This window comes from Asterias rubens, chromosome 2, assembly GCF_902459465.1.
Source record: "Asterias rubens chromosome 2, eAstRub1.3, whole genome shotgun sequence".
Lineage (NCBI taxonomy): Eukaryota > Metazoa > Echinodermata > Asteroidea > Forcipulatida > Asteriidae > Asterias > Asterias rubens.
In genome coordinates this window covers 6,139,649-6,164,090 of record NC_047063.1, presented here as the reverse complement: position 1 = coordinate 6,164,090, position 24,442 = coordinate 6,139,649, and the positions used below count along the sequence as shown (strand labels likewise).

Here is a 24,442-nt window from a genome sequence, read left to right as displayed (position 1 = left end):
GGAGGGGAAGCTTTGCTACATAATGGGCGACTTCAATCTTAATTTGCTCAATTGTGAAGATCAAGCGCCCACAGACCAATTTGTCAATACGTTTTATTCATATGGTTTCCACCCTCTGATTACCAAACCCACCCGCATCACCCCACACACTGCCTCTATGATTGACAACATTCTTACTAACTCTGATCTTGCTATTACAGCTGGTCTTTTGTACTCTGATATCTCTGATCATTATCCTCTTTTCCCGATGACTGCCTCTTGTTTTCAAAAGTCTGCGCTTCCTGAGAAAACCTTCCTTTCTAGGAACATAAATAGCAACTCCCTGAACACTTTCAGGTGCGAACTCAATGGCGTTGATTGGAATGACGTTTATAAAGCTTCAGCGGTCAACACTGCTTACGATTCTTTTCTTGCTATCTTCACATCTCGCTTCAATAGCAATTTTCCTCTTGTAACCAAAACTATTGGGGCATCGACAAAAAATCAACCATGGATCACCCAGTCTATAGTGAACTCATGTCCATTTTAAAACAGACTTCACAGGCGTTATCTGCCCAAGCCCACTGAGGACAATAAGCAGTTTTATAAGATCTACCGTAATCGTCTCACTGCCACTATACGTTTAGCTAAGAAGCAATATTATGCAGATAAGCTTGATCATCACAAGGGCAACCTTAAGATAAATGGCAGTCTGGGTAAAAGTAAAGAGTCCTCGCTTCCAGATAGCTACACTATGGATGGTGACAACTTTGTGTCACAACCTCATATCTCCAATTCTTTTAACAACTTCTTTACTAACATTGGTTCTTCTCTTGCTAAAACAATACCCTCTTCTCGAGCGCACTTCTCAGATTACATGCACAATCCTAATGACTTCTCCCTTTTCTTAACTCCCACTAATGCACAAGAAATCCTACGTATCGGTAAAGACATAAAAAAGGGTACTAGCTGCGCTTTTGATGGTATTAGTTCTACTGTTATGAAATCTGTTCTTCCCTCTATTGCTGAACCTCTCGCTCACATCTTCAACCTCTCCTTTCTGAGTGGATCTGTGCCTCTTAATCTAAAGGTTGCGAAAATCATTCCCATCTTCAAAACGGGGATAGGAGCAACATTAATAATTACAGACCTATCTCTATTCTACCGTCTTGGCCCTTATTGAATTTGTTGACAATGTTACTCATGCATTAAATAATAAAATGCACGCAGTCTGTGTTTTCACAGACCTCTCTAAAGCCTTTGATACTATTGACCACTCTTTTCTTCTTTCCAAACTTGAACACTATGGCATCTGGGGAATCGCACTGCAATGGTTCTCCGACTATCTTGCTACCAGTTTACTTCTATAAAGGGCTGCGATTCTGTTCGCTTAAATATTAAGCATGGTGTTCCTCAGGGCTCAATCCTTGGGCTGCTCCTATTTCTTCTGTACATTAATGATCTCTATTGCTCATCCAACCTTTCTTTCTTTCACATTGTTTGCAGATGATACAACTATTTTCTACTCTAACCGTCAACTTTCCTCCTTATTTTACACACTTAACACTGAATTATGTCAGGTCTCTCTTTAGTTTAAGGCAAACAAACTTTCCATTACCATGCCAAAACCAATTTCATCTTCTTCTCTAATTTACCTCCAGTGATCATTGACGACATTGCAATAACCAGAGTTTCTTCAACTAAATTTCTTGGGGTCATTATTGACCAAAAACTATCTTGGTCTGAGCATATCTCTTCTGTCAATAAAGTCGTCTGTCGTAATTCTGGCATTATCTCCAAGATACGTCATTTTCCTGCCTGCCTCTTCGCTTGTTCTTCTTTACAATACCCTTATCTTTCCTTACCTAAATTACTGTAATATTGTCTGGGCATGTGTGAATACTACCAGATTGCGCTCTTCAAGTGGCTATTTCTCAAAAAAGGGCTATTCGCATCTGTACTTTCTCATCTTACAGAGAACATTCAGCAGTTCTTTTCGCACAATCGCACACTCTCACTGCCACTGATATTAATAAGCTCCATACTGGGATATTTATGTTTAAATTCAATAATAATCTTCTTCCAGACGTCATCTCTTCCTTCTTCAAGTCTGTTAAGCAAACTCACAGCTACTCCACTAGATCCTGCACTAATCTTTATGTTCCATTCACTCGCACCACTTACTCTATGAACACAATTCGCTTCTTTGGTCCTCGTGTGTGGAATGCCATAGATGAACGCATTAGATCTAAGCGGTCCATGAGTCTTTTTAAGTCTGCCTTCAAGCGTGACATTATCTCCCATTATGTATCCTAGCTTCCCATCCTATGTAATTGAACCACATCATCTCTTCAATACTTGTCTTATTTATTTTCAACTTTAACTGTTCTGCCATCTTGTCGCTTCTATTACGAATTTGTTGTGTCATGTATTATGTTCATCTGTCCTTTTTGGCTGTCTGTCTGTCTGTCTGTCTGTCTGTCTGTCTGTCTGTCTGTCTGGTTGTCTTGGTTTTTTTGTCTGTCTGGTTGTCTCGTTTTTTTTTCTGTCTGGCTGTTTTTTACAAGCTTATGCTTACCAAAACGGCCCCGTACTCTATTTATTTATTCATGTTTACTCTTACTTAAAGAAATGTTTTGCTTTACTCCGTAATACATGTAACTGCTGTTATTCTTTTATGAGAGTATGGAAATAAATGTATTCTTGAATTGAATTGAATTGAAAAGTTTCAGCATAATCACGACTCTGTTATAGATGAGGTAAACGAGAAGATTATCTCACACAATAGCATTCCACAGGGTGGAGTCTTATCATGCTTATTGAGATCATTGTCCTGGCACAATACAATACGTAAAGTTGAAAAGAGAACAAGGAGTGGAAAAACTACAAGTAACAAAAGAAACCACTTTGCCCATTTATATGACGGTTTGCATGGCGACTCCAAACTAAAACAGCGCTGGTTTTTGGAAATGTACAAGTCGTTTGAATTTGACCACACTACTTTGCAAAAATTGAAGTGATTTTCCAGACTCACCAAGAACTACGTAAATCCCCCATTAGTAATGTGCATAAACATTACACGTACATCACCTCGTGTAGTGTATTAGCGTTGACAAGTCAATATTTAGCCGTAGAGCGCGAAAAAGCTTTGGGTACAACAAATGGTCTTCGTTCAAGACGTTTTCAACATACATTTCCCTTTTGGTTAGTTAGTCTCTTCTACAGACATCAATATTTCATATAGTTAATATTTCCTCAATCTGTACATCACAGGCATGCAACTGCCCGTTGAAATTTGTTTTTTATTATGCTCCAATAATAATAATAATACAAAGTTCTTATAAAGCGCACATATCCTATACACTCGATCAAGGCGTTGAACAAACAGAGAATTAACAATAAACAAATTAAAGGGCTCTGAACAAATTGGTCTTCAACAGTTTTTTTAATGTCATGATCGAGTCAGACTGGCGGATTTCTGGAGGGAGTTTGTTCCATAGGTTGGGGCCGCTATAACCAAAGGCACCCTGACCAACCACTTTCTTACAGATGGTGGGAGTAAGTTTTGTTGCGTTGTCCAGTTTATGGAGTCGGCTTTCATGATGATATATAGAGAGAAGATTGTTGAGGTAGACCGGTGCTGAGGAGTGAAGGCACTTCCAAACAAAGAGCATTATTTTGAACTTGATTCTGTCCGAAACCGGAAGCCAATGGAGTTGTTGAAGGATGGGGGTGATGTGGTGGAATTTGCTAGTACCAGTGATTAAGCGAGCTGCGTGGTTCTGGATTCGTTGTGGTCTGGCAATCTGACAACCTGTAGCCCCGTAGAGGATGGCATTACAGTAGTCGTGGTCAGGTATTTCCTTATGTACTTTATTCGACGGAGGTGAAAGTTGCACTTCTTGAAAACGGCTGATACCTGAGCACTCAAGGATAGTTGGCGATCGAGTGTTACGTCGAGGTTTCTAGACTATTGTTTCACCAATGACAATGTTGGTTGAGCCGAACTTGCATAGTTGGTGTGGGGACATTATTTGAAGAAACTCTGTTTGCGTGTCATTCAGTTTGAGAAGGTTTGTGGTCATCCAGTTACGAATTGCACTCGTGCACGAAGAGAGGTGATGCTTTGCTTGTTCAAGATCACCGTCAATGTTTGGATTGTAGAAGACGTATAGCTGGATGTCATCTGCATATTTATGGTAGTGTACTTCATGACGGCTTCAAGTGGCGCAGTGTATACATTGAACAGTATGGGGCCAAGAACAAACCCTTGTGGAACACCAAATCTCAGAGGGAATTCATCAGATGTGAAGGCGCCAATGCTGATGTGCTGGGAGCGATGAGAATGGTATGATGCAAACCATGCTTTGGCTTTGCCTACAACACCAAATTGCCTTTTGAGGACACACATAAGGCGATCTTGGTCGATAGTGTCGAAAGCTGCGGACAGGTCTAACAGCACAAGAAGGCACGCTTTGTTGACACTCAGAGCAGTAGATATGACAGGAAACACAATAAAAGGGGCCAGTAACCTACACATGAGTAAAAATTTAAAATCGTTTCTGCCACTTTGGGAATGGGTGAAACAAGAGATACATCTAATCTGTTGATTAAAAAATATAACTTTTTATGTTTTCCAGTTTTTAGAGCGTTTTTGTTCTTAAAAAATACATTACTATGCATATAAAGTTAATAAAGTTTGTGAAATAAACTAAAACAAGCATTCTAATCCATCAAGTTGATGACAACAAAGTGAAACTATTATAAATCAATCATGTACAAAATGAGTGTCATATCTTATCTAGATTTTTTAAGAAACACTAAAAACAACAGTGCTAACGTGACATGTCAAGGACAATTGATAGTGTTCTGTAACGTTAGCAGTTATCAGGTAAGTGATCAGCATCAAGTTTCTTATTAGTCCAGTAATAATTTAAATGAGACCTTGGGTTTCATGTTGGTGATATCTCATGTTTTAAGTATATTAATAAAATATACAACCCAAAATAAAATTTGTATGTGTGGTGATCATTAAAGACCTGCTTGAACGAAAATGTCAAGTCGTGAACTTTGCTGAATTCCACTTAAAATGTTTTTGATGAATAAGGAAATCGAGTCATATGATTATAAATAGGTTTCAATTGTGTAAAAAAACAATCATTTTGTATGCCCTTGTCCAGAGCTTTTCTGCGAGATTTGCGAAAATCCCCGTTACGTAATCACTCTCAAAACGTCATAAGTAGATACAAGCCGCTTTGTTGTTTGTTGCAGCATGGATGTATAACAAAGCAAACTCCCACAAATGACTTCAGCGGCATTGTCCTTTGACGCCCGCTCTAAACGGCAGAAGTGTTTTTAGTTTTTCAAAAAACCTTTAGGTAGGGGTCTGATTTTTTCCTCGATAATTACGAAAAGTTCAGAAGTGTACACATATCAAAATTACATTAACATGGTGAACAAGTGCATTATAAACAAGTAAAAATACCATTGTTGAAAACATTCCGCTCAGGTAGCTGTTTAATGTTGTAATTAAATACTGCTAATGTGACAGTATTTTGGACAAATAATGGAAATCGGCCATTATTTCACCTATAATTTAAATGAGACCTTGGGTTTCATATTGGTGATATCTGATGTTTTATGTTTATTAATAAAATATACACCCAGAAAAGTTGTTTATGTTTAATGGTCATAAATATTCCAATTAAGTGCTGCTAACGTGACAGTATTTTGGACAAATAATGGAAATCTGCAACTTTCCTTGTACCAAGGTGATCAAATTGAATTACTACATGTATGTATCTGTGACCTTTTAACATTCATTTGCAATGATGTACATGTATATTTATGTCTTGTACTCTTATTTTTCTCAGAGTGTGCTTGGTCTTGTATCAGCTGCATGCAGATCCTCATTGTAGAAGTAGCTCCTTCCCCACCTAAGTTTTCCATAGGATTAACATAGTATCTCCCCGCTTTTACAAATAACACAGGTTTTGAGATATAAAACATGACAAGGTAAAATATTAAATTCCTTCAAATTTATTTCAAATGCAATGCAAAACAGCCACAACAGCCAACAAGTTGTCATGGGTTTAAGTCATACATAGGATAAATAATGTCAATGCGAACAAATGTCACACTTTTAAGATGCCGGTGGCAGCAGACCAACCTTTCTTTTACAATTGTGCTAAAGAAAATAAGCGTGCATAGTGTACCTCAAGTGTGGCCTGACTTGACATTGTGCTGGTTCGCAAGCTTATGTCTTTATACACGTATATTAGCTTAAAAGAAACGTTTTTCTGTTGCCACTAACATCTCAATACTACTACTATAAATTAGGAAAAACAACAAATGTATTGCAGGTATTAATATTACAAAAATTGCAGGTACAGTAATACATTTACCATTCAGAAATTGCAGGTTGAATATCATATTCCATTGACTTAATTCAATCATAATTATACAAAATTAATAACTAGCCATAGGCCTACTCTAATCTCGCTTGTCCTGTCTCATGGTCACCTTGAATGGAACAAATGAGCAGTGTTGTAGCCGAGACCTTCCCGAGACACCTCTATTTTCTTAGATTTTGAAATTGTAAGGTATATAAAAACTACCAAGGCTGCAGAGTTTCATTATTTGAGCATTCACAGCTACCAAGTTATAATTTTGTTGACATTATTTTTACAAGTGAAGGTACAAAGTTGTTCGTTATGGTCTAGGTCTCCGCGACAAATTGCCCCTTAAAATGCATCGTTCATCGTAATTGAACATTAAAACAACCTGAAATTTTGTTCATGTTCATAGTCAAGTTTGAACCTGAAAAAAATTAAATGCAAGCTTGCAATCCCAGATTGGAAATTTACCTTGTGATAGGGTTTTTGTCCATTCTTGTGCCTTCTGCCTTGTCGTCTCCCGTGTTCTTCCATGCCTCCTTATCTGCCTCCTTCCTTGCTTCTTTGTCCTTATCTGCCTCATTCCTTGCTTCCTTACCATTATCTGCCTCCTTCCTTGCTTCATTGTCATTATCTGTTTCCTTCCCTGCTTCCTTGTCATTATCTGCCCCCTTCCTTGCTTCATTGTCATTATGTTTCCTTCCCTGCTTCCTTGTCATTATCTGCCTCCTTCCTTGCTTCCTTGTCATTATCTGCCTCCTTCCTTGCTTCATTGTCATTATCTGCCTCCTTCCTTGCTTCCTTGTCATTATCTGCCTCCTTCCTTGCTTCATTGTCATTATCTGCCTCATTCCTTGCTTCATTGTCATTATCTGCCTCCTTCCTTGCTTCCTTGTCATTATCTGCCTCCTTCCTTGCTTCATTGTCATTATCTGCCCCCTTCCTTGCTTCATTGTCATTATGTTTCCTTCCCTGCTTCCTTGTCATTATCTGCCTCCTTCCTTGCTTCCTTGTCATTATCTGCCTCCTTCCTTGCTTCATTGTCATTATCTGCCTCCTTCCTTGCTTCCTTGTCATTATCTGCCTCCTTCCTTGCTTCATTGTCATTATCTGCCTCATTCCTTGCTTCATTGTCATTATCTGCCTCCTTCCTTGCTTCCTTGTCATTATCTGCCTCCTTCCTTGCTTCATTGTCATTATCTGCCTCCTTCCTTGCTTCTTTGTCCTCATCTGCCTCATTCCTTGCTTCCTTGTCATTATCTGCCTCCTTCCTTGCTTCCTTGTCATTATCTGCCTCCTTCCTTGCTTCATTGTCATTATCTGCCTCCTTCCTTGCTTCCTTGTCATTATCTGCCTCCTTCCTTGCTTCATTGTCATTATCTGCCTCATTCCTTGCTTCATTGTCATTATCTGCCTCCTTCCTTGCTTCCTTGTCATTATCTGCCTCCTTCCTTGCTTCATTGTCATTATCTGCCTCCTTCCTTGCTTCTTTGTCCTCATCTGCCTCATTCCTTGCTTCCTTGTCATTATCTGCCTCCTTCCTTGCTTCATTGTCATTATCTGCCTCCTTCCTTGCTTCATTGTCATTATCTGCCTCCTTCCTTGCTTCATTGTCATTATCTGCCTCCTTCCTTGCTTCCTTGTCATTATCTGCCTCCTTCCTTGCTTCATTGTCATTATCTGTTTCCTTCCTTGCTTCCTTGTCATTACCTGCCTCCTTCCTTGCTTCGTTGTCATTACCTGCCTCCTTCCTTGCTTCATTATCATTATCTGCCTCCTTCCTTGCTTCTTTGTCCTTATCTGCCTCCTTCCTTGATCCCTTGCCCTTATCTGCTTCCTTCTTTGCTCCCTTGTCCTTATCTGCCTCCTTCCTTGCCCCCTTGTCCTTATCTGCCTCCTTCCTTGCTCCCTTGTCCTTATCTGCCTCCTTCCTTGCGCTTACATGTATCTGCCGGATATACAATGTTTTTGAAGTGACACTACGATATCGTGTTGATTACCTGATGTTGCTGTTCTGGCTATTGTAACAGATTTTAAATCTGCTACATAGGATTCATTAAGGCATGGTTTCTTCTCCTTCCTGCATCGTTGGCAGTAACAGGACAGGTTCCTGACCAAAATCTCGTAGTCGGTGCCAGTACTTAGCACTTGGTGAAACTTCCTCACACCTGGAACAGTCTTAATAATAATAATAACAATAACAATAACAATAACAATAACAATAACAATAACAATAACAATAACAATAACAATAACAATAACAATAACAATAACAATAACAATAACAATAACAATAACAATAACAATAACAATAACAATAACAATAACAATAACAATAACAATAACAATAACAATAACAATAACAATAACAATAACAATAACAATAACAATAACAATAACAATAACAATAACAATAACAATAACAATAACAATAACAATAACAATAACAATAACAATAACAATAACAATAACAATAACAATAACAATAACAATAACAATAACAATAACAATAATAATAATAATAATAATAATAATAATAATAATAATAATATAATAATAATAATGCATTTATAATGCGCCATCTATCTAGTGTACAAGACCCTATTCCGAGGCGCAGAACAAAAAAAAAAAAAACATACAACAAAAAAGAAATGTAGAACATAATACAAAATTATACAATGAATAATCTACTGTCAAGGCATGTAACGAGCTAAGTGCTAAGTGTCTTAACGTCAGTCTTCGGTCTGTTGCGGTTTGTCACTGTGACCAAGAAAAACCTCCTTGTGAATCCATTGACTGATGGCTGACAGAGATTCTCTTCACACCAACTGACCATGTCCTGAGCATTGTTAATTATTACTTGGCGTCCAACAATTGCACGTTCTATGGCGTGATTTACCACTCCAGTCTCCCCATCTGACTCTGACTTGCCATGTTCCGAACCAAAGTAACTGTGGTCAGTGTGCAGGTTTTGGCGGCTGAGGTCAGCCAAGGGTCCCTTGCTTTTATACTGGGCACCACAGCCATCACTGAAAATTACTATTTTAGAAATAACGAACATGTTTTTCAGTGTTGCAATGGACTGTTCCAAGAAATGGTTTACAGCATGAAAGTCATGAGCAATGTCATCGGAGATGAAAATATGCGACTCCCGTTTCATCTCACCTGAATGCTGATCACGATAGTAGGGTGCAGGGTCACCTGTCTTTGTCCAAAGAACGCAGACTTGATCTCATCTTGGTAATGGACTGTTCGATTTTTGGCGAAGTCCATTACCAAGAGAGCCCAGCCATTGGGCAGAGCTCCTTCAGTTCTCGAAACTGACTAGGATGCATTGAACATGTGTTCTGTGAATGAAGTACCTTGGCATGGGTTGCTGACATCTACATAGAGCTCCGCGATCAGGTCAGTAACAGTCTTTTGTTTTGTGACCATGATCCGTTTGATCGTGCCATTATTTACTGTGGCCCTTTCCCAGCTGTTCCATGTTACAATTGGAGGAGGATTGATCTCAAGTGTTTCCTGGTAATGATTCTGGATTGTTGCAGTTGTATCTCTGCATCTGCTGCACTTACCAAAGACACAGTTGTAACTATGGAACCTGTCAGAGTTTGATGTGCAAATTAGGGTGTCAATGAGCTCTTTCTCATCAGAAATCTTTACTGAACTGTCCACGCCATAACTTGAAATTACTCTGTTCAATGCGAGCAGTTTGTATTTAACATTGATGCAATATCAGGCATGAGAATGGAGTTTCAGAAAAAAGAAGGAAAAGTATTTGGTAAAAAAAAAGAGACGAAATTGCGATGGCGAAGCCTGCGAGCGCAAAGCGCGAAGCCCTTAGGGCGTGGGGTCTGGGGCCCGCTTTAGGGCCCCGGAAATTTTTTAGGTTGTAGATGCTCTCTGATGCATTCTAGGCCCTTAAAGAGACATTTTGATTCATTAAATTTATCTGGAATGGTAAAACAAAATGCAGTACATCACTATCTGTCCAATGTTTCAGTTCCTTAAAAATGTAATAAAAGTTCAAACAATTTTGAATTCTTACAAGGGCTTTGTTTTTATTACGGTTACCAATACTCAAAGTCAAGTAATGACACATACATTTAATATTGATTCACCACAGTTTGTAACTTCAAGCAATTTACACTATTGGTAATAAACATCTTGAAAAGAGTTGGGAAAAAATAACAAAAGAAAAAGAAAAACACTCATTTTTTAATATTTATGGTCTCCTTCCTGGTGCCTTGTTCTTTGAAAGAGCTTCCAAAGCCTTCTTTCGGGCAATCCTTCTCTGCTTTGCCTCGAAGGCCAACCTGCCAACCCTATCAGCAATAGCAGCCTGTCTCTTGAAGGCAGCCTTTGTTGCCGCAGGAGTCGCAACTTTCTTTTTCTTTTTTGCTGCAAGCACAGCCTTGTACTGTAGGCAGCAGCTGCACCACGCATGTTGTGAGTTAGATGGGGAGATGTTTTAAATGCAGTCAATGCATTCTTATTTCTAGCCAGCATATGGTAATTGATCCAGGAAACAAAACTTTGTCGCACCAGCTCCAATTCCATTTATTCTTTATCGTTTTGTCAATTTCCTTGACATCAACAGCGGCATCACGTTGCACAAACGCTACACTGAGTGCCATTTTGACTCAGCGACAGCGGAAAATGTCTGCCATGTGCATGCCGCTGGTTGTGCAACAACATGTGTAGCAAATAGACTCGCACAAGTCGCAGTTAGTTATTTTGTTCAACACTAGCATTGTGATACACATCGCGCGCGCCAACCACACACATAAAACACACAGAGGACTTGTTCTTCACAGTCTACAGGATGTAGTAAGAATTTGGCTGACTGCACAGTGCCCCGCGTGTATAAAAAGATTGTATTTTACGTATCACGTCTTGACAAATTATCCATACATGCGCATTTCGGTGACGTAAACAGTGAGGATCTGAATATAAGAAACACTTCGACGTCTTTTTGTGTACACATATTAAACACGGACGAAACGAGAAAGCGCACTTCCTTTCCATCCGGCATCAATGAATTAAATATGCATTTTCTCGGGAAATTTTCACAATATTTTTCAACATTTGACCTTAACCCACCTGGACCTACCCCCCAAATTTTATATCAAATTCACATTGAACTCGGAGACCACATATTTTGAAGTGAAAAATCCGGAAATCCGGAAAAATCCGGAAGATTCTCATGCCTGAATATGGTCAAAGACAGAATTCTCGATGAGCCAGCGAAGGGTTTGAAACCTTGGGCGAAGGGTTTGAAACCTTGTGAGGCGGATTTTAACATCCTCGTTTTCCTTTCTGAAAATTTTGTATGGCGATTTAACAGTTATTTGCATTAGGAATGCGGGACCTGCCTTGGTCGTGAAGTGTTTAGAGGGCAATTGCCTTGAGATGTCTTCCCTCTTGTAGAAATTCTGGATCTGTTGTTTAACTGCAAGAGTGATGCTGTCTTTGCGTGGTTTCCTGATAGGGCAGTGATGCATCTTGTCTATTCTGCAACGTTTCATTTAAGTTGCCCTGGAAATTATCCTTGTGGCAGTGTGTCGGAGTGCTTTTGATGACAGGATACGGTTTGCAACATCTGACTTCAATTTTGATAGCTGGAAGGAGATTTCTTGTTGGGTCGATTCTACTTTGTTGAAACGTTGCTTCTTTGCTGTATTTCCCAGGACGATATCTACAGATTTTCTTTTGCGTGGAGTACATATGTGTGCTATTACTTCAGCAAATTTCGTTGGTGATTCTGGCAGAATCTTTCTTGCTTTGGATGAGCAATTGTACAACGATTGCTTCGACTGGAATCCATCTGTGGGTGCATCAGAGTCGTCGTTGTTCCTCTGTGTGCTCTTTTTTGCAGCTCTTGCTTCCCGTTTCCTTTCACGCTCGTGTTCTTTATGCCGCCTGTATTTCTGAGATTGTGCATACAGCTGTTTTCTACTTTTTGCTATCATTACCCTCCAGTATTTTCGTACTCGTACCTTGTTTTCCTTGCTCTGTCTTGTGGGTCTGTTCGAACATTCGGTAAAGTTGAGCTTTACCTTCAATTGCTTGGTCATTGGTGTCTTTTTCTTTGTTGTTGATTGGTTTGTTTTGTTTTCTCTGTGACGTCGCTGTCTTTTCCTGACAACTTCTCTATCCTGCTGTAGGAGGCGAGTCATCTCTCTTGTTGGGTTTGGGTCAGACTTTATGCTATTTATGTAATCTCTTCTTTCTTTTGAGAGTTTGGCCTGCTTCTTCACGTATTCTGCATACTTTTCTGGATCGTTCACCTTTTGTGTTTGCCGAAAACTTGTTTTTTTGCCAACCTGAAATAGAAACAAGCTAATGTAAATATAAGCTCCTCAAAAAAAGTTTGTAAAGTATTTGAATCCTTTTACGCATCAGTGGATTACCTAATTTCTCCTCTGTAATATAACACACAATTGCTTGATGATGATGATGAAGGCTGAGTACCTCCCCTTTCTTTGCATGTGGGTCTCTAACAGAATGTGCCAAACTGACTAGTATCTGTGCTAATCCTATTGATTCTGTTGCTATAGGATGAATCAAGGAATGGGTGAATGAATGAATCATATCTGATCTGATCTTATCAGGGCGTCTCCCTGTCGATTAGTAGTGTTCTAAACTTATTAACAAGTTTTAAAAATAATGATTTGTTTAATGCATTAGAGTATCGTAGGATGTCCTGTATTCATCGCATACTTTTCTTGAAATAATGTTGCTTTTTATATTTAATAGCTTAACATTTTTTACATTTCTTCGTGTTTTCCAGTCATTGTTTGTTTTGGGGTTTTTTTTGAGCTAAAGGATTGGAAATAATTTAGAGTAAAAGACGCGGTCAAAACGGAACTATGGGTGCGTTCGTTTAGCTTCCCCTGGTCGACCCCGGTGTGTGGCATTTTTTTTCTTTCCCAGGACAAACGTATGCAGATAATAACCCACGTTCGTCCTGGAAAAAAAAACGCCACACACCGGGGTGGACCCAGGGGTGGATTTCACAAAGAGTTAGGACTAGTCCTAACTTAGGACTAGTCCTAACTTAGGACTAGTCCTAGGAAATATACAAATTGCATGGATACTCCTAAGTTAGGACAAGTAACTGGTCCTAACTCTAGATAAGACTAGGCCTAACTCTTTGTGAAATCCACCCATGGGAAGCTAAACGAACGCACCCAATAATTATTACAGGCGGTGTGTGCTGTCAATTCGCCCCGCATAGAAACATTGTGTGTTTGCATCCACACGTATTTACAATACACGGTAGTCTTGTCGTGTTTTGCGGAGTTTTTTCGCCCCGCATAGAAAACGTGTGTAGAAGGAGTACATTTTTTCATTAGCCAGGTACCAGACCAAGTCAATTCGCCCCAACTAGAAATACTGTGTTTGCATCCACACGTATTTACAATACACAGTAGTCTGGTTGCGTTTTGCGGTGTTTTTTCGCCCGCATAGAAACCTTGCGTGTGGAAGCACATTGTCGACGGCGCACTCGCCCGACGGGCTGGGGAGGGAAGGGTTCTGACTCGCCTGCCAAAATAGTGTAACCATCTATGATCTATATCTCAATTTTCGTCCAGAATATTGTCACGTTTTCCCTCATTCCGTCCAAAGATTGATTTATAATTGTCACCATAACACAGTATACGTCTAAATATTATCACGTTAGCTTTATTGCTGTCCAAAATAATGTAACCATAGCACATTTTCCCGTCCAGAATATTGTCACGTTTTCACTCATTCCGTCCAAAGAATCATTACGTTAGTAGTATTGCTGTCCAATAATTGTCACCATAACATAGTGTACACCAAAATATTATCACGTTAGCTTTATTGCTGTCCAAAATAATGTAACCATAGCACATTTTCCCGTCCAGAGTGTTCACGTTTTCACTCATTCCGTCCAAAGAATTATTACGTTAGTAGTATTCCTGTCCAATAATTGTCACCATAACACAGTGTACGTCAAAATATTATCACGTTAGCTTTATTGCTGTCCAAACTAGTGCAACCATAGCACATAGTTGCGTCCAGAATATCGTCACGTTTTCACTAATATAAATATTACTTTAGCAGCATTTATGTCCAATTGAACGTCACGATGATTGCATCGCAAAAAATGAACAAACTAACAACGCACAATGTGTTGTCCGCACCGAACAACGTGATCACATGTTGCTGACAAGCATCAGTAATCACCACAACAACATAAAACATTAATCTGAACAAAAGTGACTGATATTCAACAACATAAATTACAAACCTTGTTGTGGTTTCCAGCGTGCGGCCTCCGAGTACCACCCGCTATGATGGAATGACGTCGCTATCCCTCGTTGTCTGCAGGCCCGCCACCGGGGTGGCGTGATTTAAAACTGCTATCGTTTCGTCTCAGTTTTGACGGAGGACACGATAGCAGACTAAATGTTCTTCTTTCTTGGCGCCAAAGGTCCACTCATCTTGGATTTTCTATTTCATTTATTTAATGATCCATATGACTTGGCATAGCATGGATTTTGTTTTAAAATAATAATAGCAATGTTCGATAAAAAGCTCCTGATACATTGCTATCGTTATGAGGTGTCTTGGATGTATTACGGTCACGTTAGTACCGACTTTTTGAAGGACCTCCAGAGAAAAAAGGAAGTTCACGTATGTAACAACTATGCTTCTAAACCCTAGTTAAATCCATGATTAATAAGTGCCTTACCAATATTTCATATTTCTTGTGTTAAATTAACCTAAAACAACTTTTAAAACTTCAATTTTTTGTTGGTAACTTTCATCCGTCCATTTTGACGGAAATTTGTAATTCTGTTTGTAATATTTTTCTCAAAATATTCTAGAATTTATTAAAACTATCTTTAGTATCAGTTTGCATACCCAGCAACATGTTAAGACATTTTTGGGTGGTTTTTACCTATGTTTGCTGTTGTGGGACAATAAACAATGATTTAAATGGTATACATGTAATGTCCGTGTTCCGTCTTTCAATATTGCCGCCCTTCGAGTTTGGAAACATTTTTTTACAATTTAAGATTGTCGGACCCCCCTCTTTGTTATATTTTTGCCGTTGTCGGACAAAATTAAAAGGTATAATGTCCGTATTCCGTCTTTTAATATTGCCAGATATCATTATAAACCACAAGGGAAACTGACTGGGTAAATTTGTAAATGATTTTTGAGGTTGAACAAAGAATTGACTGGAGTGGGATTTGAACCAACGACCTGCGGATTAACGTGCCGGCGCTCTACCAACTGAGCTATCTAGCCCTATATTGGCGGTGTCCCTATTTTGTCAATAGCTTTGTTCGGGGGTGCCAGTCAGAAGCCATACAGCCGTTAACTGCCGTGTAGCCAGGGATCTGGTGCTGTATCGAAGGCCAAAGTGGCCTTGCCCTAAAAATTCTGACCCCTGCTGACCATACGTGTAGTTCCTGCTGTACAGCATAAATGCATTGAAACATTTGCCTGTAGTTGCCCGTACCTACATACGTACACGTGCACACTAAGTAATGTCTCATTGAAAGAAAAAAAAATTTGCCGTTGCCCCATCGCCGTCAATTTTTTAAGTCTTGATGAAGGCGCAATGTCATTTTACTCAGATTATATTGCTGGATCGCTTGCTGTCAGGGTTTCGTTATATCACACATCGAGCCAGAGCAAAGAACAGATTCGATATTGGTGGCTCAAAAAATTAATGAAATATTAGAAGGTCTGGGTCAGCACAATCTTTAAACAGACTTGTGCAGGATATAGGTCCCTCGTATTGTGTTCAAAATAAACCAGTTTGCTAAGAGACAGTTCAAAGAGTCATCTGCCTTGAAATTCAAATCTGCGCCCAACTAAATATTGTAGTGCCCTAGGCCCCCTTACATCTTTAAAGATTGTGCAGGATCAGAGCTGCAATGAAACAGCGCCCTCAAGAGTCCACAAGCGCCCTTAAGAGTCAAGAGGCGAAGGCGATGCGACCTGTGGTCTTTTGAACACCATAGTTTTGTTTTAGAATAAATTAGTACTAAACACAATAAGTTGTTAACCGCATACTATTTATTGGAGTTTGGATTCGGTAGGCGAATAGGTTTACCCTTTGTTCTGACATTAATTATACTTTTTATCCGTGGCAGGGGTCAGGTTTAACACATTTTAAGATGACAGTTTTTATAATTTTGTATTTAACCTGTCCAACTTGGAATCATTGTGTTAAAGATTTAAAGTAAATAATAATAAATCAGCACTATTTACACGATGATAAATTGCCAGTATTAATTTTTGATATCGTCCAGGGTTAGATACATGTATTCAAGCCCACATGTGTACATGCAGCAATTATTTAAGACTGAATAAGGTAAACGCCACTCACGTTTTCATGATCCATATGCTGTAGAAGTCGAAGCTCTCGGTATGTTCTCTTTGCATGAATTGCAGACTGAAATGGTCGAGAAAGCTTCTTGATAGCAATCTTTATGCCAGTTTTTGTGTTTAAGGATGAGCTATATTAAAAGCAGAACAAAGCAGAAATTAAAGTATCATCAATATTTTACATCAAAATAAAAATAAGGAATTTTCTATATATTGTTACGCTTGCATGAATTTTCAAAAGTTCGTCAAAGACACTGGACACTATTGGTAATTGTCAAAGGCCAGTCTTCTCACTTGGTGTATCTCAACAATGCATAAAATAACAAACCTGTGAAAATTTGAGCTTGATTCATCATCAAAGTTGCGAGATAATGATGAAAGGAAAAAACACCCTTGTCACACGAAGTTGTGTGCATTAGATGGTTGATTTCGAGACCTCAAATTCTAAATCTGAGGTCTCAAAATCAAATTCATGGAAACATACTTCTTTCTTGAAAACTACGTCACTTCAGAGGGAGCTGTTTCTCACAATGTTTTATACTATCAACCTCTCCCCATTACTCGTAACCAAGTAAGGTTTCATGGCAAAAATTATTTTGAGTTATTACCAATAGTGTCCACTGCCTTTCAATGCTTTCAAATGACTATTTCAAGTAAAGTAGACAAATTAAGCACTCAGTGACCACTTTAAGTGCTTTTTTCCCCCTGTAATTTGATTAGCAAGAATTAGCAAGAAAGTCTTGATTTCCATGTGTTAAGTTTACATCCACTTAAAAAGTGATGAGAGAATTTTCAGAAGTATGTCATGATAACACTGTGTCAAACGCAGAAGATAGGTCTAATTTCAAGTAAACATTTGCCTCACATCCTGTGTTGTCTGATAGGTCTGACGAAAGATATACATATTCATGAGCTGCATACTAGTATATCCGAGAGCCCCCCCATTTTTTTCCAATAGTGGAATTTTTTTCATGAAACACATTAAACCCGGAAGTTACAGACCAGACAAGGCTGTCGGCCTGACGGCCTCCGCATGCAGTTAGTGGTACAAGTGCGATGACTTGTGCGCACAGTAGTCGTACGATGTGACAGTGTGTATACGGGTGGGTCATGCGGTGTGATTACACACACCACGCATAGTGTATACGGATGGGTTTACAGCAGCGTCTTTTCAGAGCGAATAATGCGAGTGCCTTGAGCAAGGCTAGAAAAGTGTGTAAAGCTAAACAGACTAATCTAATTTAAACCTAGAAGTCTATCTGAAAACAGACCCTAAATCGTTATAAAACAATGGCCGAATCCAAGTCCAAACTACTACTAGAAGCCAACAAGGAACCTGCGTTTACCGCCTGAGTTTGATTACGGGCTCCCGTCATGTGTTGTCACAGCTTACCCAGCAAGGCACCCATGACCGAAAGACAATCTAGGCAAACTCAAATAATTATAGACAAGTGACACAAGAGTTACATTTACAATAAATAGTTACAAATTTAATATACACACTTCTCTCCAACCTTCAGTAAGTTCGGTCTATCTCACAAATCGGTATTAAATGAAATCCAAATCAATGAAGGATCTAAATACTTTGGTCACGACCTGTTCCAAAAGGCATTCTCAAATTCAGAAAGGTTTTAAATAAAACAGACTGTGTCCAATTTCTGCCGTCACAAACCTTAGTCAAATTAAAGGAAACTATTTGACTGGATAACTTAATCCCAGTTTAACAGTTACCTTGATTATAGCACCTTAGTTATTGCTCATTTTGCTTGCCATATCTCGTTCTGCATTTAAAATTGATTTCATTAGACTGATACGGTTCGCTTTTGTCTCCCTTCTCTTAATAATGTGCATTTTCATGTTATTTAATAAGCTATTTTTATGTATTGTTATAGTTTCACCTGTGTCATTTATACTACACTGAGTGCGAAATAAACTGGAAAACCCATAAAAGAAGGTCTCTTCAGTCTCCTCTATGCCGTACATGTGACACAAGTGTTTGATGAGATAGTCAATTGTGCTAATAAATAGTTTCAGTGATAGGGATAACTCCCTCAAACACAAAAGGGACACACCGGCCGAATTGGGCTATTGGGGCTACAAAATAGACTAAGAAATTAATTCAACGGTCTTCCAGGAATGAAGTAGAACAGTCCCTAAAAAAAATCATCTAATTTTGCCGTTTTTGAGCATTTTAAAACAAAAACGAAGGTCGCGTGATTGTTCTAACCAAACAGTGGTACAAACAATCACGTGGCCTTCTGGGCTAGTTTTACTTCCAGCCGTCTAAAAGTAACTTACCAAACCAAATTTATTTTTATTTTTTTACAAAATTATTAACGAGTAATTGACGAAAAAGATCATGTATTCAAATTATGGCTACAAAATGTAAATAATGGTGAAAAATCTAACGTAAGACTCGCATTCAAAGAGTCCGTGTAACAGAAACTTGTTATATGGCCCCACGGCGAGGAGCAATCGGAACGTAAGCCTCGGGGGCATATCACGTACCGCACATATGCCGTGTCTATGGGGGCTGGAGGTGTTATCCCGGGCACTATGAACTCCCAGCTTGCGGGTCTCGCCGTGAGCTTGGGAGCTGTTGGGAGCCAGACATCAGAGTACATGTTTGTCATCGTAGGTTTGTCAGTCGGTACACCTTGTGTCGAATCCGTTATTTCTTATGATCGCAACCTTCCAATATTATGCTCTGTTTTGTTTCATTGCTCCTAATTTCTTTTTGCTAAGAGTTTTCAGGTAACAATAAAAAAAGATTGATGTCAAAACGTAGGAATACCGCATTTTGTTATAATGACAGTGTTATTGTGTGAGTAGCTTAAAAAATGTTTTATGAACATGATGAAGAAAAAAAGGATTTAAATTAAACGGAGCCCCCAAACGAAAAAAGAATAGGTGAATAATAATTTTGATTTCGGGTTGAACAAAGAAAAATTGACTAGAGCTCTACCAACTGAGCTATCTAGCCCTATGTTGGCGGTCTCCCTATTTAGTCAATATCTTTGTTCGGGGGGTGCCTGTCAGAAGCCATTCAACCGCAAACTGCCGTGTAGCCAGGGATCACACCCAGGTAACGATACAACCTGGGAAGCGGCAGACAGGGGATCACCTTAAGAAGATGCGACTTTTTATATCAGATATTGAATAATAAACCACAAGGGAAACTGACTGGGTACATTTTATAAATGATTTTGGGTTGAACAAAGAAAAATTGACTAGAGCGGGATTTGAACCAACGACCTCCAGTTTAACGTGCCGGCGCTCTACCAACTGAGCTATCTAGCCCTATATTGGCGGTGTCCCTATTTTGTCAATAGCTTTGTTCGGGGGTGCCAGTCAGAAGCCATTTAACCGCAAACTGCCGTGTAGCCAGGGATCACACCCAGGTAACGATACAACCTGGGAAGCGGCAGACAATTTTTCTTTGTTCAACCCAAAATCATTTATAAAATGTACCAAGTCAGTTTCCCTTGTGGTTTATTATTTAAAATATGAATAATAATTTTGTGTGAAAGGTTGAACAAATAAATGATTAAAAAAAATTCCCTCAAAGCATAATTTTGTCAAAAAAATATTTTTTTAATTCTGTGAATGAAGTGTTATTTTTGGGATTGTTGAGGTATTATTTGGTTACGTTCCAAGCTACGCAGCTACTCAGCTACGCTTACGTTCCTTCAAGTTACGCTATAATATCAAAATGTACATTTTCAAGCCCGAGTCAAGCTACGCTTACGTTCCATATATGCAGCTATGTTTACGATCCAAGATATCCAGCTACGCTTACCTTCCAAGATATGACGTTCCAAGCTTTGCTTACATTCCAAGTTTTGCTTACGTTCCTTCTCAAGTTACACTATAATTACAAAAGTTACGCTTTCAATCCCGAGTCAAGTTACTCTTACGTTCCATATGCACTACGTTTACGTTCCAAGATACCCAGCTACGCTTATGTTCCAAGATATGCTTACGTTCCAAAAGATAAGGTTACGTTCTAAGCTACACAGCTTCTCAGCTATGCTTACATTACAAGATACTCTTACGTTTCTTCAAGATACGCTACAATAACAAAAGGTACGCTTTCAATCCTGAGTCAAGTTACGCTTACGTTCCATACGCAGCTAGGTTTACGTTCCAAGATACCCAGCTACGCTTACGTTCCAAGATATGCTTACGTTCCAAAAGATATGGTTACGTTCCAAGCTACGCAGCTACTCAGCTACACTTATACAATCCATATACATCGCTTAGCTATAATCAAAAAATTATGCTTTCAATCCCGAGTCAAGCTAGGCTTACGCTTCAAGATTTGCAGCTACGATTACGTTTCAAAATACATTCTCACAAGGACGCTTTTGAGTCCCTCATGATCCCCCCCCCCCATGGGATTAAAAAATGTTTCACTGTGAATAACAGGGCCCATTGATCAGCTTCATCTGTTTAGCAGAAAATACTGCTTACAAAACTTCTTTACTATTCAAAAATTTAGTCGGGCACCAGCCACAAGTTCACAACATTTCAAATTTAATTAAAATTTGGCTGGTATCAGTTTCTGCTATGCAATACTATTTTGTGCTAAGCAAATTTCTGTGCCTCTATAGGCCTACGGGCATTATGGAATTGGGTCCTGGCACGTCGGTACTCCTAGAACTATTTCGGTTTCATCCGGCTATCGTCTCCCAATATGGCAGACGAAACCGAAATAGTTCTAGGAGTAGCACGTCGGGAGCATGTACGCCACGATTGCATTCCAAACTGCATCATGGCTATGCAGTAGTAAGCCTAGTTGGTGCCAGGAATGCTTTATTTACTTGTCACTGTCCCATCATATTCTGGGTTAGTTTTTTGTTTACCTCCATGGTACGTCGAAGCACGACTACCTCCATCGTCGAAGGATTTGCCTTATCCGTATTTAGCTGGTTGTTTATAATTTTTGGATAGCCTGGATCCTTATGCTGCGTCCTAGTAAAACGTTGCTATAAACAAAGCACCAGTCTCCTTACAACATTGGTGCGACAATGCCACAAAGATTTGAGTTGCAACGGCTGGAAACACATACACGCTGGCCTTTTACCGCTTTTGGTTTTTTTAAATAATTTTCCGCTAATTACGTGACATTTTGATGATTTGTTTTTTACAGCAACCATCTATAAAAACATTATTTATGATTCTACAGCTGTAAATTGCGTAAACGGTGAGCCGGTGTGTCCCTTTAAATGTTGAGACATGATGAAAAACATCAATGAAATTGTAGGCCTATAGTGGCAATAAAATTATGTTGTTTTTAATACAATGTATATTTTGATGTGCTTTGGATTTGGAAAACCTGGTATAAGACAATTTGGTTAACTTTGTTTATGACCATTTAACCCCTGGAATCGGCGACGTCCTCCCCGTACCCAAGTCTAACCGAATCGCAATGAAGACCAGTGTGGCAGAGTGTGGCTGATTAAGATTCACCCGCAAGACAGAGGTCCGCCACCGGTGAAGGTTGAAATGAAAGCAACAATGATTGTGAACAATGTTAATTTTATGAAAGCCTAGAAGTTATTATAATTAATGAAGCTAAAGGCTTGAGGCCGAATTAGCAGTTAATCATACAAATATTGACCCGATTTGAGAAGTTGATAGACGATGGACGAGATAAGACGAGATAGACGATACAATGCATTAATTTATTACTTGTATGTTGTACTTGGTTGTGAGAAAAACGATCTATAAGGGCCACTCAGTGAAGCAGACATTTATCTGTTTATTTGTACTTGACCAATAGTTACTTGCAACCCGAAAGTCCAGTTAATCTGCCATACTTCCATACTTCAATTACAAGATCTTGTGATTTTTACAGAGGGGGGTGGGGGGGTACAAAATACTGCGGAAGGTTGAAGTGGACGTGCCCCTTATAGCCAAATTAACAGAAATGACAATTTTATTGTCCCCACAATGCGTTAAAACAAACACAATTCTTTTTAAAGACGTTATTATGAAAAAAAATTGCAAATTTATTATAAATATTTTTTTATAACATAACTAAAAAAAACAGCATTTTAGTGATTAAATAATTAGTTTTGTGAAGTTCTAATGTCTTCACCACAGGCTGTGCCGTGTGAAAGATGGGGGTTCAATTAATTAGCCTGATAGAAACCAAACAATGCGTTGCGTTACTTGATGGGGAAAATAGTTATCACTGGCAGTTTCGGCCGACTAGTTTCCCTGGTGTTTAGAAGAAAGGTGGCAATAGGGATGCCGTAGTAAAGTTTTTAAAAACCAAGAGCATTAATTTATGTGTTGAAAACGTGGTGACAAATCGGGGTTGTTTGCAGACGACGACCTCCGTTGTGCTTTAACAGCGTTATGCAGGCATGAGAACTCCTCTCAGGTGGACTTTGACATCGGACAAATAAAACTAAAGCTTAAAGTTGTTCTTGGTTCTGTTAATTAAATTGAAATTCTACCCAACTAACAATCTTCAAGACTAAATGAGAAGAAGTCCGAGTTTATCATTCTCGGATTGAAACTGCAACGCCCTAAAGTCCATATTCCTCATCTTCGCATTGGTGACATTGAGTTCGTAATTTAGGCACCAAATTCGACAACAACATGTCCTTTAAGGACTGGCACTTCTCGTCTTGCCAAGAGTTTCTCACTCCACCTACGCAACTTTGGTCTCATTAGAAAGTACCTTACTCAAGATGCTACAGAGCAACTCGTTCATGCCTTTGTAACCTCCCGTCTTGACAGGGGAAACTCTCTCCTCTATGGTCTGCCTAATCATATTGAACGCTTGTCTCGCCTTCAAAATATTGCCGCTAGAATTGTAACCCGGTCCAACACTACTCACTAGAGTACACATCACACATATCCTACAAGATCTTGGCTACCCATTAAGGACATAATCATCTTCAAATTCAAGATCCTTGTGTATGTCTATCGGCGTATATCGCTCATCAAAAGGCACTTTACCACCATATCTCTCAGATACAGAAGGACTCCAACCCCATTTTCCAACTGCCAGTCTATGCGATCTAATAACAAACATCTTTTAAGGAAACCCCTTGCCTGTTATTATAAGTATTAATATACTCAGTGAGTGGACATGGTGGGTACCTCTTCAGTGCATGAAATATAGGGTACACGATTATGACGATACGATGGATAACATTCCGTATGGCGCCACCACTTTTTCACTAATTTTTACAAAAAAGGATATCTCATTGAGGTAAATTAAATACTATATTATTTCATATCGAATGAAAAAGTGGTGGCGCCATACGGAAACTTTTCCCAATCTCATTCCCATGTTGATTATGGTCTGACCATGTCTGACCATGGAGGTAGGATTACTGACTGTAAACTCACCTCACGGATCCATACGCACCAGCTCCCACTGCTGAGAGTTTTTGGTACTGAACCGGCACCTCCCATGTAGTTTTATTCAGCTCATATCGGTGATACCCATCAGATAACTTTTCTCCCGATCCTGTTACTGGATTGTTCATGATTTTATTGAAATTCTTACAAAGTTAGTGCTCTAAAAATCGAATGATGTATTCTAATTGATTTTGAATAAGAAGGCAAGAAGCTTTTTTGTGCTAACCATGTCCCGTCCCGATATCGCGGCGAGATTACACAGTCGTTCGTATAAAAATAATAAGCTAGAAGTGCATGATGTGTGTAAT

At 39.1% G+C, this 24,442-nt stretch overlaps 1 protein-coding gene across 1 annotated transcript in view; it reads right to left on the bottom strand.

Moving 5' to 3' along the window:
• Positions 1 to 24,442, bottom strand: part of LOC117306750 (mitogen-activated protein kinase 14B-like) — an 80,830-nt gene extending 56,388 nt beyond the window's left edge. Inside the window, exons 1-2 of the mRNA XM_033791233.1 lie at positions 24,123 to 24,442; positions 16,753 to 16,882 (exon numbers count right to left, since the gene is read on the bottom strand). Of these exons, the coding sequence (XP_033647124.1) occupies positions 16,753 to 16,882; positions 24,123 to 24,262 (270 nt within the window). The 5' untranslated portion in view covers positions 24,263 to 24,442. The remainder of the gene's footprint in view (positions 1 to 16,752; positions 16,883 to 24,122) is intronic.